A 14,097-nucleotide genomic window follows, 5' to 3' on the forward strand; every position below is an offset into this window, starting at 1 on the left:
CCCCCCACTCCCCTCAGACTGCCCCCCCACTCCCCTCAGACTGCCCCCCCACTCCCCCTCAGACTGCCCCCCCCCACTCCCCTCAGACTGCCCCCCACTCACCTCAGACTGCCCCCCCACTCCCCTCAGACTGCCCCCCCACTCCCCTCAGACTGCCCCCCCACTCCCCTCAGACTGCCCCCCCCACTCCCCCTCAGACTGCCCCCCCACTCCCCCTCAGACTGCCCCCCCCACTCCCCCTCAGACTGCCCCCCCACTCCCCCTCAGACTGCCCCCCCCACTCCCCCTCAGACTGCCCCCCCCCCCCCCCCCCCCCCCACTCACCTCAGACTGCCCCCCCACTCCCCTCAGACTGCCCCCCCACTCCACCTCAGACTGCCCCCCCCCCCCCCCCCCCCCACTCACCTCAGACTGCCCCCCCACTCCCCCTCAGACTGCCCCCCCACTCCCCCTCAGACTGCCCCCCCACTCCCCCTCAGACTGCCCCCCCACTCCCCCTCAGACTGCCCCCCCACTCCACCTCAGACTGCCCCCCCCCCCACTCCCCCTCAGACTGCCCCCCCACCCCCCTCAGACTGCCCCCCCCCACTCCACCTCAGACTGCCCCCCCCACTCCACCTCAGACTGCCCCCCCACTCCCCCTCAGACTGCCCCCCCCACTCCCCCTCAGACTGCCCCCCCCCCACTCCCCTCAGACTGCCCCCCCACTCCCCCTCAGACTGCCCCCCCCCCCACTCACCTCAGACTGCCCCCCCCACTCACCTCAGACTGCCCCCCCCACTCCCCTCAGACTGCCCCCCCCACTCCACCTCAGACTGCCCCCCACTCCCCCTCAGACTGCCCCCCCCACTCCCCCTCAGACTGCCCCCCCCACTCCACCTCAGACTGCCCCCCACTCCCCCTCAGACTGCCCCCCCCCCCCCCTCCACTCCCCTCAGACTGCCCCCCCCACTCCCCTCAGACTGCCCCCCCCCCCCCCCTCCACTCCCCTCAGACTGCCCCCCCCACTCACCTCAGACTGCCCCCCCACTCACCTCAGACTGCCCCCCCACTCCCCCTCAGACTGCCCCCCCACTCACCTCAGACTGCCCCCCACTGCCCTCAGACTGCCCCCCCACTCCCCCTCAGACTGCCCCCCCACTCCCCCTCAGACTGCCCCCCCACTCACCTCAGACTGCCCCCCCACTCCCCCTCAGACTGCCCCCCCACTCACCTCAGACTGCCCCCCACTGCCCCTCAGACTGCCCCCCCACTCCCCCTCAGACTGCCCCCCCACTCACCTCAGACTGCCCCCCCACTCCCCCTCAGACTGCCCCCCCACTCACCTCAGACTGCCCCCCCACTCACCTCAGACTGCCCCCCACTCCCCCTCAGACTGCCCCCCCACTCCACCTCAGACTGCCCCCCCACTCCCCCTCAGACTGCCCCCCCACTCCCCCTCAGACTGCCCCCCCCACTCCACCTCAGACTGCCCCCCCACTCCACCTCAGACTGCCCCCCACTCACCTCAGACTGCCCCCCCACTCCCCCTCAGACTGCCCCCCCACTCCCCCTCAGACTGCCCCCCACTCCACCTCAGACTGCCCCCCCACTCCACCTCAGACTGCCCCCCACTCACCTCAGACTGCCCCCCCACTCCCCCTCAGACTGCCCCCCCACTCCCCCTCAGACTGCCCCCCCACTCCCCTCAGACTGCCCCCCCACTCCACCTCAGACTGCCCCCCCCCCCCCCACTCCACCTCAGACTGCCCCCCCCCCCCCCCCCCCACTCACCTCAGACTGAACCCCCCACTCCACCTCAGACTGCCCCCCCCCCCCCCCACTCACCTCAGACTGCCCCCCCCCCCCCCCCCCCACTCACCTCAGACTGAACCCCCCACTCCACCTCAGACTGCCCCCCCCCCCCCCCCACTCCCCTCAGACTGCCCCCCCCCCCCCCCCCCCCCCCCCCCTCAGACTGCCCCCCCACTCCCCCATGGACTGACCGATGGTCTGTATGATGGCGTTCTGGACGATGCGCTCCTCGCTCTCCTTGACCCGCCCCCCTGACGACACGCTGATGCTGGAGTTGCGTCTGGACGTCTCTCCCAGCAGCTCCAGGTCCACGCTGATCCTCAGGTGCTTCAGCAGCGTGTTGAACACCTCCAGCACGGTGGGGCCTGGACTCGCATGTTCAAACACACACACACCACACACACCACACACAGACACACAGTGAGAAAAGCTTTGCAGAGTACAGGTGCATCCGCCTATTTAGGTGTGTACCACCTGATATTGTTTCAGGTGATGGTCTGGGCATGCGTGTGTGTGTGGTCAGACATAAGAATATGGGTGTAGAGGAACTTACCACGAGTAAGGATGTACTCAGCCAGATGTAGAACACAACTTTATTTAGCTCAAACAGAGTATCAAGTACAAATAGGTAGAGAGTTATTGCTGGATGACTCCAGGAGTGACAAGGCCTAGTATCCCTCCAAAGAGCTTGAGAATCCAGTAAAACCTAGGTCTTTATAGTAGAGAGAAAGGGATGGGTAGGATGGCCCAGGTATTGGATTGGAGAAGGCGGCCAGGAGGGGGGGATTAGAAAAAAGGGGGGGGTGGTATCAGGTGAGAGACAAAAGTGAATGGGAGGGGGGTTGGAACATGACTGGGATATTGTTTGAGGGGGGAGGGGATCATTATTCCACACAGGTGATTGACTGAGATCGGCTCTGATTTCTGAAACACCTCTAGCAAATTATAGCGCCAATTTCTAGTGGTCAAAAACCTTTAAGCCCATGTTTAGCAGTCATACCTTTATTCCTTTCATAAAAGGAATACATTTCAAGGTAAAAAATAAACTGTTCAACCTTGCTACATGAACAAAGCCAGTTGCAGGGCGACAGTGTTTCAACAGATCATACTGCAAATCATGGATAGTGGCAAGCACAGAGAGACTCAGAAGGAGCTTCTATCCCCAGGCCATCAGGATTCTCAATGAACAATGAACAATAAGCAAACCATCAACACACCCACAGCGCACATACACTCACTTTAAATAAACACACTGTAGCACCCACTTTAGACACACTTTACACTTTATATTTATATTATTGGTAAGGAAATTGCACATCATTCTCATTCCTTATTGCACCTCACCACTACAAGGTGGCGCCACAAGCTAAGCTATACCTCACAATTTTTGTACCAGCTGTAGACTGTATATATAGATACACTGAACAATTTTGTTGTTTACAATTTTGTTGTTTACACTTGTTTACGTACTTGACTTCTTGACTTCCTATTTTATACTTATTTTATACTATCTTGTTATTATCTAGCACACTCTCAGGAGCAACACAGAAAGAAACATTTCATGCAAAGTATTCTGTATGACAACTAATAAAGAAACTTGAAACTTGATAGTGTCTTTTAAGACCCAATCCAGGATGTTTTTCTTACCATTAGGCATATATCCACCTCTATTCTTTGTTTTGTAGATGGAAAAATAAGCGTTCTTTTTTTAACCCATTCCAAAGCCTGCATTTCCGTCTGTTTCGCTGTAGTGTTTACAAACATTACCAATGTAAACAAACGTTTTACAGCCAAATAAATTAAAAGTAATGTAATTAAAACCTTATATTTAACCGTCAAGAGCTGAGACCATCGAATAGAGAATTATTTTTGTTTGTTTGTTTGTGTCAAGGCTTTTAAAACATACTTTATGAACTACAAGTGTGACAATGGACAAGCACAAAGTAACACCTCCTGTGTGACCCCTAGGTAGCAGGCCTCCGAGTCTGCAGGTGCCCTACTTCAAAGTAACACCTCTACCAAAGCCTGAACTCTCCAACCAGCCTCATTCAAAACACCTAACACTTCTGGTAATTCTGAAATCATGGGAGAGAGAGCGGGGGGAGAAAATGAATGAATGTGGATGAGAGCCTTGACATTACCACTTTCCGTGCCAGCCGTGCCGTTGAGTGCCAACGCTCTATTCAATGACAGAGCGCTCACATTTGTGAACGCATAAACTATATCTTAAATTATGGCTATGTGCCTAATACGACCATCGCTTATCAATGACTTGTTTGCAGTCAACATTGTCGAAACGGATTTATTTTATTTTATTTTTAAAATCGGTTCATTTCCGTTTTATAGCATTTTGAAAAACGCTAGTTTTTTTTAAAGTTTCAGAAAAAAATTAAGATTCCACATGAATCACCCTTTACTGGAATACACAAAACACGTTGTCATTTTTCGGCCTATTTATGAATAGTTTTCAAATAAACGCTAGATTACCGATAGTATATGTGTACTTATGCACGCTATAGAAGCGGGCTGAAAAATCGATTATCTTATTTCCTGATCGCACACACACGGGACAAGTTGATATATAGGTGAAAACAGCTCTGATTATCCCAATACTGGTAAAATAGATTCCTTACCTCAGATCAGATGTTCTCCAAAAAGACTCTGGACTCTTTTTTCCCCATGCGTTTCATTCAGTCCAATCCAATGGGGTGCAGTACCATCCGGAGAGACGATAGGGGGCAGTATTTTCCCAATTCGAGCTCAGAGAAAGTGCCAGTGGTAACGTGAGGCTAGATTGATGAAATATGAATGGAAATCGCTAATAAAAAAAATAACGATTAAAAAACGGCATATCTCGTTTCTGGCACTCAACGGTTGGCATGAAATAACGAATTATGCCGTGGCTGGCACTCAACAGTGTTAATATACTTTTATACGCCTGAGTCATGAACACGGAGAGACCAATCCCAAGTCGATCTGCACTTTCTTGGCCCGAGCTATAGTAACTTTTTCGCACCTACTCCCCAACTCTGCATGTGCAGATTGCCCACAGAGTCTCTCTGGATCTAGGTTTATCAATCTGCGCAATTGCAGAGTTGGGGAGTAGGTGCGAAAAAGTTACTATAGTTCGGCCAAGAAAGTGCAGATCGACTTGGGATTGGTCTCTCCGTGTTAGGAGTCTCAGGCGTATACAAGTCTATTGGATTTTCTCCCCCTGCTCTCTCCACCATGAGCTCAATCTAACGCGGAAGTGGTCTATTGTAAGACCAATGGCTGCAGACGCTCCTCTATATTGGAGATTAATTGAATGCAGCTGCGCTGCTAGACCTGCTAGACACAACCCCTACACCACAGCTAAAACAGTGAGTAGATGTGTCGTTGTGTCCACTGTGTTCAGAGACAGCAACTTTGAGGCATATTATGTCAGGCTGTAAGACTAGTCTTTCTCAAGGCCGGTATACATGGAGACATAGCCAGGTTTTGAAGAGCTTAGTGGCAGGAATTGAAAGTAGAAGAGTACAGGTGAACTCAGGATGTCATCGGTGGAGGGATAGCATAGGATTAGCGTAGATGTTTGCCAAGGGGATTGGGTTTCTTCATTGAGCTCTTATCCGTATCACTAGAGCACAAGTAACTTGTGTTTTATTATATAAAAAAAAAAGACTACCTCAAACACCGTTGGACTGTTCTGTTTCATGTCCAGTTGCATTCTTTGGCCCTCTGCCAACCATCCATTTTATGTTTTTACAGTCATCTCAAGGTCACATGGGTAGAGGATATACATACACATTGTGGGGTAAAATGGATTCCATCACTGAACAAGGGAAGATGTCACAACATGGACAATGATCTAAAAAACTATGGTCTAAATTACGGCAGCACAAAGGAAGGGATCGCATCTCACAGACCTATTCTATAACACACACAACTTGGCTATAGAACCAAAATAGGACACCAAATTAAAACCTTCATCCAAAAAAAAAGCCCACTGAAGATACAATATTGTATCAACTGTGAATAAAAATAGTATTGAAATTGGTCCTTTCTCTTTTTAAAGGAGTGCTCCAACATTTTGGGACATACACTTATTCACCATGTACCCCAGAGTCAGACAAGAAGATTGGCATCAATTTCATCTGTGTGTCAGTTTTGAAGTTATTGGAAGTTGTATTTCTTCACTTTTGATTAAGCTAGGCTAGCTGCTCCCTACTACTTCCAGTGCTAAGCTAGGCTAGCTGCTCCCTACTGCTTCCAGTCCTTATGCTAAGCTAGGCTAGCTGCTCCCTACTGCTTCCAGTCCTTGTGCTAGGCTAGGCTAGCTGCTCCCTACTGCTTCCAGTCCTTGTGCTAGGCTAGGCTAGCTGCTTCCTACTGCTTCCAGTCCTTGTGCTAAGCTAGGCTAGCATGCACCTGGAACTCTCTGGGGCTACTGGACACAGAGATGAAACTGATGCCAATCTTCTTATCTGATTCCTCCGGGGAAGATGGCAAACAGGGGTATTTCCCAAGAAATGTAATCCAAAGATGTGTTGATGATGAAGCTTCAATTTGATTGAGCGATGCTACACTACAGTATAATCACACAAAACATACCTAACCAGAGATTGGGTGGAACTCTGATGTTTGCTGAGACATATTCACTGGTTCTCTTTCCTGTCAAGAAGGCATTTTTTTAAAGAGAAAAAAAACAGAAAAGCAGATGAAAATGGGGTAAAACACCAGGATGGCAGGTTTGTTTGTTCGACCCCCGGTACAGACAATGCCAATACTGCCAAAATGCCCTTGAGAAAGGGCATCTAAATAGATGTATAATGTGTACCAACTTGCTCCAGAGGTGACTATTGAAAAGTAGCTAAAATACTGTGATATAACACAATGGGCAGTTGCTTGCAATGTCATTGTGGTCGAATCTGTCCATAAAAATAAAATGATATAAAGAATTCTGCTCGAGTTCTAGGCCTCATAAAAAAAAAATAACATTGCGTCAGAGTTCCCATTCAGTTTGCGTGCCCTAATCATGGTCATGGACCCCCAAATTCACAGACATCAAGCTGCACACCAGGGACATTTTTTTTGATCCACTTTTTCTCCCCATTTTTCTATTTTTCTATTTTTCTCCCATCCCAATTTCGTATTTCCAATTATTCCCTCCCCTGTCTTGAACGTTGCTAGACTATGCCTCCCACTGGTCGGTTGTAGTGAGGATAGAAGCCTTGCATCACGTGTCCCCTCCGGTACACGAGGAGGCAGCCTGTCGCATCTTTTCACTGCAGCAGCTCGAACTCTGTGGCAAGGAGTAACGCGTGGGAGGCTCACGCTGCCCCCGATACTTCCTGTTTCCGCCGCACCGGCGTCACCGAACCAACCTGTAGGAGTCGCTGTCCACAACGTCCAATCCCCACCCACCGGCTTTCCCACCCTCTAACACTGCCAATTGTGTTAGTATAACGGCCGGCCAAGCCGGTAGCAACGCCGAGAGCTGGGCTCGATACCAGCATATCCTGCGTTAGTGGCGAGCGCCTTGCCCACTGCGCCACTCAGCCGCCCTCACACCAGGCACATTTGATGAGATTGTTGAACTCGTCTGAGAAGATCTTGGTTATTAAGATATGATGAAGACCAGAATTCCAGATACTAGAAGTGGGTAGTGGAGAGAGTGAAACCTACGACCACAATCGTGACTTATATACTGTATATTTGCTCCTTAGGCTAACTTTCACTCAATGAAAGAGTGAGATCTGTTGAGAACCACATTTTTTAAATGAATACTAGTAAATATATATTTATTGGGTGTCAGGGCTTTTAAATCCTAATTTATGAACTACAACTTTGAAAATGGACCAGTACCAAGTAACACCTCCCATGTGCTGTGAACCCTAGTTAGCATCACGCCTCCAAGGCATAAAGTGGATCTCCTGCTACCCACCCTCGTGTCCCAAGTTGTGTATCAGAAGGAAACATGTATGTTGGTTGAGAAAGTGAAATGTCATCTGGGTCATTTTCGCCAATATCTCCCCTTCAAGAACACAAATCAACCAGTTCTCATTCCTCATTGTGGACTGGCTTACTCGGGTTTGTATAAAAACTCCTGGGGGAAATTTCCATTTAAATCCCATAAAATGTCTGGATAAAATCATGACGACATTAACCTCTTAAGCCCTAACCATATTTTCAGAAAGTTTGCCCAAGTAAATGGAATATTGCTCCACTTCTAAGAGGTCATTTAGCATGTTCTTGGCATCTAGGGACATCTATGGACCTTAGGGAATGTATTCCCAGTGTCAGAAATATTGTGGGGTGAATTCACAAATAATGGATTGCAGCCAATAATAGCACTGTTAAGTTAACTGCGTGTGATTTGCGCCCGCTATGTGCTCCGTCTTAACTCAATCAGCACCAGGGGGCGCTAGAACGCCATTGCTTTAATCAATGGGGAGACTGCGACATTTGCGAGTGCTTAAAATATATCTTATATTAGAGCTATGGGTCTAATACACCCGTCGATAGTCAGTAAGTTGCTTCCAGTCAACAAGCACAAAACAGATTGTTTTTTCATCCGTACATTTCCGTTTTATACCGTTTTGAAGAGTATAGTTTGTGATTCTTAGTAATCCCAGGAAAAGACGCGATAATAGCGTTTTAGTGGAATACCCTTATCACGTTGTCATTTTTCACCTGATTATCGAATCTTCCTGAAATCAACGCTAGATTATCATTATTATGTCTCCTCGTGCATACATGAAATGGCGCCCCCCCCCCCCCGCCCCCCCCCCCACCACAGCCAATGGTAAAAAGCACACACACAGTCCACACACACAGCTTCGATCGCGGTAGAAAGAAATATCAGATCAACGCAAGATTGGATATATAGAGTCCTTAACCTGGTCTCTGATGTAATGCAAAAAAAAGAATCCAACTATCTGATCGCCATTCCAAATACTGCTCGTGGAGGTCCATCCCACATTGTCCGGCATTGCATATGAAGGGGGGGGGTGGGGGGCATCGCATATGTATCGTTGTAAGTGCTAGTCCTGTCGGAGTATTTTTTTACCTACTTTTTCTCCTCCTTTTTTCTGTGATTTTTCTCCCATCCCAATTTCCTCTCGTGCCAATTCTCCCTCCCCTGTCCTGATCGTTGCTCGCATGTGACCCCCACTGGCCAGTCGAAGCCCATCACATGTCCCCTCCGATACATGTGGAGGCAGCCAGCCACTTCTTTTCACCTGCCAGCGCGGACTCTCATTGGCGAGGTGTAACGTGTGGGAGGCTCACACTGCCCCCGCCATCTCCTGTCTTTGCTGTGCAGGCGCCCTGACTGACCTGTAGGAGTCGCTGTTTACAACGACCAGATTACCACCCATCGACTTCCCTCCCGCTGACTCTGCCAATTGAGTCAGTATGACGGCCGGCGCAAGTCGGAGGCAACGCTGACAGCCGGATTCGAGACCGGTGTCTCTTGCGTTGGTGACGAGCGCAATGTCCGCTGCGCCACCCAGCCGCCCTCCTGCCGGAGTATTTAAACCCCGCCCGCACGGCTCAGATCGGCCCAGAAAAGAAACTACACCATTTCTAATAGAGTCCAATACCGGCTGGAAGGCGTAGGCGGCGGTATTTGCCCTTTTGCGAGCTCCGATTCCCAATGATAAGATCAGGCTGGATGGATGAAAAATGTATATATATAGCTATTAAAAGTGATTGTGATTGTGATTGGCGCTGAATGGTTGGAGAGTTAACCCGACTTTTCTCGTGACTGGCGCTGAATGAGTTAAGGACCTATTTACTAAAGATATTGCACAAATGATATACTAGAGCAAACACGCCCATACAGTGTGCAATTTGCTTCTGATATCTGGCAGCGCAGTTGGCTCGCGGAGCAGTTTGCTCCGCAATTTGCTCCTGATATGGTAAAATAGTATAACATTTATACTGCCCATGCAACAGTATGGCTGTTTGTCCTAGGACAATCGTGAATTGATTGGAAGTCCTGATGGATCAATAGCTCTTCGTTTCTATAACAGATAGACATAACAGTATTTTTCACCATTTGTATTTCATTTATTTCGTAATGTATAGAGCTTTCTTAATTTGTATTTTCATGACACAATTGCATCCTTTGTTTTTGTCACTACCTTTGTCATTGCATTTGTTTGTCATGTCATCCCAAAATAAATTTGTTTGAGCAGACCTGTCCATGGTGCTGAATCTTTAGGCCAAAGTTAGGCACTGTGCCAGTGAAAATATTTTCAGACTTGGGAATATTTTTAGAGTGAGAAATGAAGTTGTATTTAGTTAAGAGAATAGAACCCACATTCTCATATAGTCCAGAATAAACTTTATTGATCGTGTTTCCAGCGTCTACTCCTCATGGACCTGACGAAACGTTATAAATAAAAAATTTATTCTGGAGCATATGAGTGTGCGGCAGTGGCGGCCGGTGTGAACTACATTTGGGTGGGCGCGGGGGGGGGGGGGGCAAGCGGACAGCTGACTCGACATAACGTTACCAACGTTAAGTCGAGACTCGAGTTCATTCATACTACACTAGTACACGTATGATCAATGCAATAATGAACACATATATATCTTGTCATTTTAAACAAGTTACCATTCATTCATTCATCCATTATGCGTCACCCGCTGCGCAATTAACAACAACAATAACACGCTGTGTTGAGAGAGCGAGAGAGAGAGAGCAAGAGAGAGAGAGAGAGAAAGAGAGAGCGAGAGAGAGAGAGCAAGAGAGAGAGAGCGAGAGAGAGAGAGAGAGAGAGAGAGAGAGAGAGACCGCATTAACTCACTGTTTAGTTGAAACGTGGTTCAGGAGGGCTTGATAAAGTGTATATGTCCACTGTCCCACACTGTTGATGTATATCCACTGTCCAGATAGCTTATTGTTAGCACAACACAACAATACTGTGATGAGCTGTGTCTTTGTCTTTGCCCATTTCCGCGTCGAACAGCCTGCAAACTACCTGGCGTTCTATCGCCCTGCTCTAAGACAAACTCTAACCTTAACCAACTTTGAAAGAGTCCCTAAGCTTAACCGTCGAAAGAACTTGCCGTCACGCTCTAAGACAAACTCTAACCTTAACCAACTTCGAAGAGTGGCTACAGTGTAGAATCTGGCGTCGGCCAATCAGAGAGCGTCTCTGAGAAATGCGGCTACGGAAAGTATAGACGCTGCTTGCTTAGATGATATAGACCGCTTGAAAACGCGCCCGGCTTCCATCATAATACATCATATTTCAACGCACAGCGCGTTACGCACTGATTGGCTGCGACGGATACAGCGATGAACCCAGTGCACGCCCACTGTAAGCACTATTGCGTCTAGCCCGAGAGAAATGCGGCTACGGAAAGTATAGACGTTAGACACAGTATGATTCAGTATGACAGTCACTTCCTGTTAATGAAAAAAATTATTTATATTTGATATATTAACGTTATATTGTGCATTGGAAACACAAACACTTAAAATTAGTAAATATTATTCATTTTAAACATGTTTATTTTATTTCTAGGGCCCAAAAAAAAAAATATATATTTTTTCTTCTTCTTCTTTTAACCAGGGAGGGCGGCGCTCTAGCGCCCACTATCGGCCAGCCGCCACTGGTGTGCGGGTTCTATTCTCTTTATTGTGATTATTACCTAATCGACCGGATCACCGGAGACGTTGGCCATGACACCCCGTATAAATTCGCTTAGTTACCACCAACTCTCTGAAGACGTAAATAACTTTACTTTAACTGCCTCTGGCAATTAGTGCTGATCTTTGTGAATTGGAGTGTTTTTCAACGAGGCAATATGCATAGAAAGGGGCACGTTTTCCACCCCTTTTTACCTCATTTAAATACCCACAAATAGCACGGACGCACAGAGATGCAATGATGATGGCAACACAGTTAGCATGGTATTTCACCCTTTGTGAAATAGCAAGCTTTGTTTTGGGGCTATTTGCACAGGCATAGCGCCAGAAATAGAAGCGCAATCCCTTTGTGAATTTGCCCCTGTTTCTGTTACTATGCTTGAGAACAGTGACAAGTTGACAGATGATCAAACTACACTTCACGTGGGAAATAGTTCCTTTACTGTTAACATTAGCTCAAGTACTTTTGACCCAGAAAAATATATTACACAGAATAATATTGCTATATAATTTGTTTATACTTCAGAAGTATTATATTTAAACATGGTCCTCAAAATGAATGGAAGTGAACGAGGAGCTCGGAATGGTGGTGTTTACAGTGGATGAAAGGGACTCATAGATGTCTTTAGATAGAGGTAAGACTGCTGATTTTCTACTGAAGGGACATTTTAAGCTGGGACAGAATGTTCCTTTGCACTTTCAGAAAAACTCCTAGTGACAGATAATCGACCAGACTGTTCAATCTCAGAAACGTTTTCCCTCCGATTCACTTCCGTACATAAAAAAAAGCAATATATGAGCAGGTCCCTGCCTTCAGACCTTCACACTGATTACATTTGACAATGAGGTATGAGGAGAAGTGGAGGCAAGCAATGCAGGAGCATGAAAAGTTAAAGCTATGACTCAGAGCAGATGGACTCAGTCTCAGTCATGGAGCAATAACTTAAGACCAATTTTGTTCAGACTATGGCAATATAAAAATGCCATATGCCAGTGACGCTCAACTTGCAGCCCACGGGTGCATATTTAGATTTTAACACTTTTGAGCATATTGCCTCTGTGCGCCAGTTTTGGAGTTATTGGAAGTTGTATTTCTATTAGCTGATCTTGCTGGACTTGGAGAATTATCTCACACACACACACAACACAAGAAAACATCTCTCACCTCAGCATCGCTTTCTACCATAGCTTTCACTTATCTTTAGCAAAAAACTATAATTTCCACGGATTTGATTTCAGAGTAGGTATGATGAATTAACAATAATCCACTCGAAGTAAAATCAGATGCAACCGAAAAATACCACGGCTTGAGTCGAGTGCAAACGGACGACTGACAAGCTTTTAAAAAAGTGAAAGTAAATAAAAACACAAGGTACAACTGAAGACTAAATACTGGGTCCTCCTCTAATGGTCCACGAAAGCAGACTGATGCATTTTATACAATAAAAACACAATGCAGGTGTAACGGATATGTGCCGCGATAGTGTGACTACGGCACATAGAAGTGTGTAAAACTCACTCCCCAGAGGCATACAAACTGAGCGCTTAGAGGGGAATTCCCTTCTTGGCGCAACGGTTTGTTATGTCGGCCCCGGTGCAGACGGCCGGGGTTCGACTCCCACTCGAGGCACGGTCGAATTTCGTGGCAGGTGCTAGGTGGCACCTGCTACAGTGGTGCCGTGACCCGGATGCCTTGGGTGGTGTGAGTTTAGGGGGGGTGAATGTAACGGATATGTGCCGCGATAGTGTGACTACGGCACATAGAAGTGTGTAAAACTCACTCCCCAGAGGCATACAAACTGAGCGCTTAGAGGGGAATTCCCTTCTTGGCGCAACGGTTTGTTATGTCGGCCCCGGTGCAGACGGCCGGGGTTCGACTCCCACTCGAGGCACGGTCGAATTTCGTGGCAGGTGCTAGGTGGCACCTGCTACACAGGTGCAGATAACGCTCTGTGTTTTCTTGAAAAGTCGGGACATTTGCGTGAGGTGCGCTTGATTTCTGTCACAGGCCAGTTGAATTGCGCCTAGGCGAGGCAGCGGGCCAAAATGTATTGATACGCTAATTCTGTCTGGGGGCCGGATAAAAATGCCAGGCGGGCCGGATTTGGCCCGCGGGCCTGGAGTTTGACACATGTGCTATAGAACCTTTCGGTAGAATTCCATTGCTAGGGGAACAGCTTGGGCCCAAGTCTATATCTGGTCAGCTATTGATATTAGCAAACACTGCACCAGGACACAAACATGGGCCCATTTAGAATGTTTATAGTTGAGAAGGTCCATATAGACCCAATATGAGTTGTGGGAAAAGCTATGAGAACACAGCTACAGGGTGTATGATGCTATGAGAACACAGCTATGAGGTGTATGGAGCTATGAGAACACAGTTACAGGGTGTATGGAGCTATGAGAACACAGTTACATGGTGTAGGGAGCTATGAGAACACAGTTAGATGGTGTAGGGAGCTATGAGAACACAGTTACAGGGTGTATGGAGCTATGAGAACACAGTTACAGGGTGTATGATGCTATGAGAACACAGCTATGAGGTGTATGGAGCTATGAGAACACAGTTACAGGGTGTATGATGCTATGAGAACACAGCTATGAGGTGTATGGAGCTATGAGAACACAGCTACAGGGTGTATGGAGCTATGAGA

The 14,097-nt window shown here is 48.0% G+C and overlaps 1 protein-coding gene across 1 annotated transcript in view; it reads right to left on the reverse strand.

Annotated features, from left to right (window-relative positions):
* The window catches only part of efr3a (EFR3 homolog A), a 463,079-nt gene that overhangs the window by 99,110 nt on the left and 349,872 nt on the right, over positions 1 to 14,097 (reverse strand). Inside the window, exon 9 of the mRNA XM_084327782.1 lies at positions 1,986 to 2,159. Coding sequence (XP_084183908.1) covers positions 1,986 to 2,159 — 174 coding nt within the window. The remainder of the gene's footprint in view (positions 1 to 1,985; positions 2,160 to 14,097) is intronic.

The sequence above is a fragment of the Notolepis coatsorum genome (assembly GCF_963971535.1).
Source record: "Notolepis coatsorum genome assembly, chromosome: 13".
In the NCBI taxonomy this organism is placed as follows: domain Eukaryota; kingdom Metazoa; phylum Chordata; class Actinopteri; order Aulopiformes; family Paralepididae; genus Notolepis; species Notolepis coatsorum.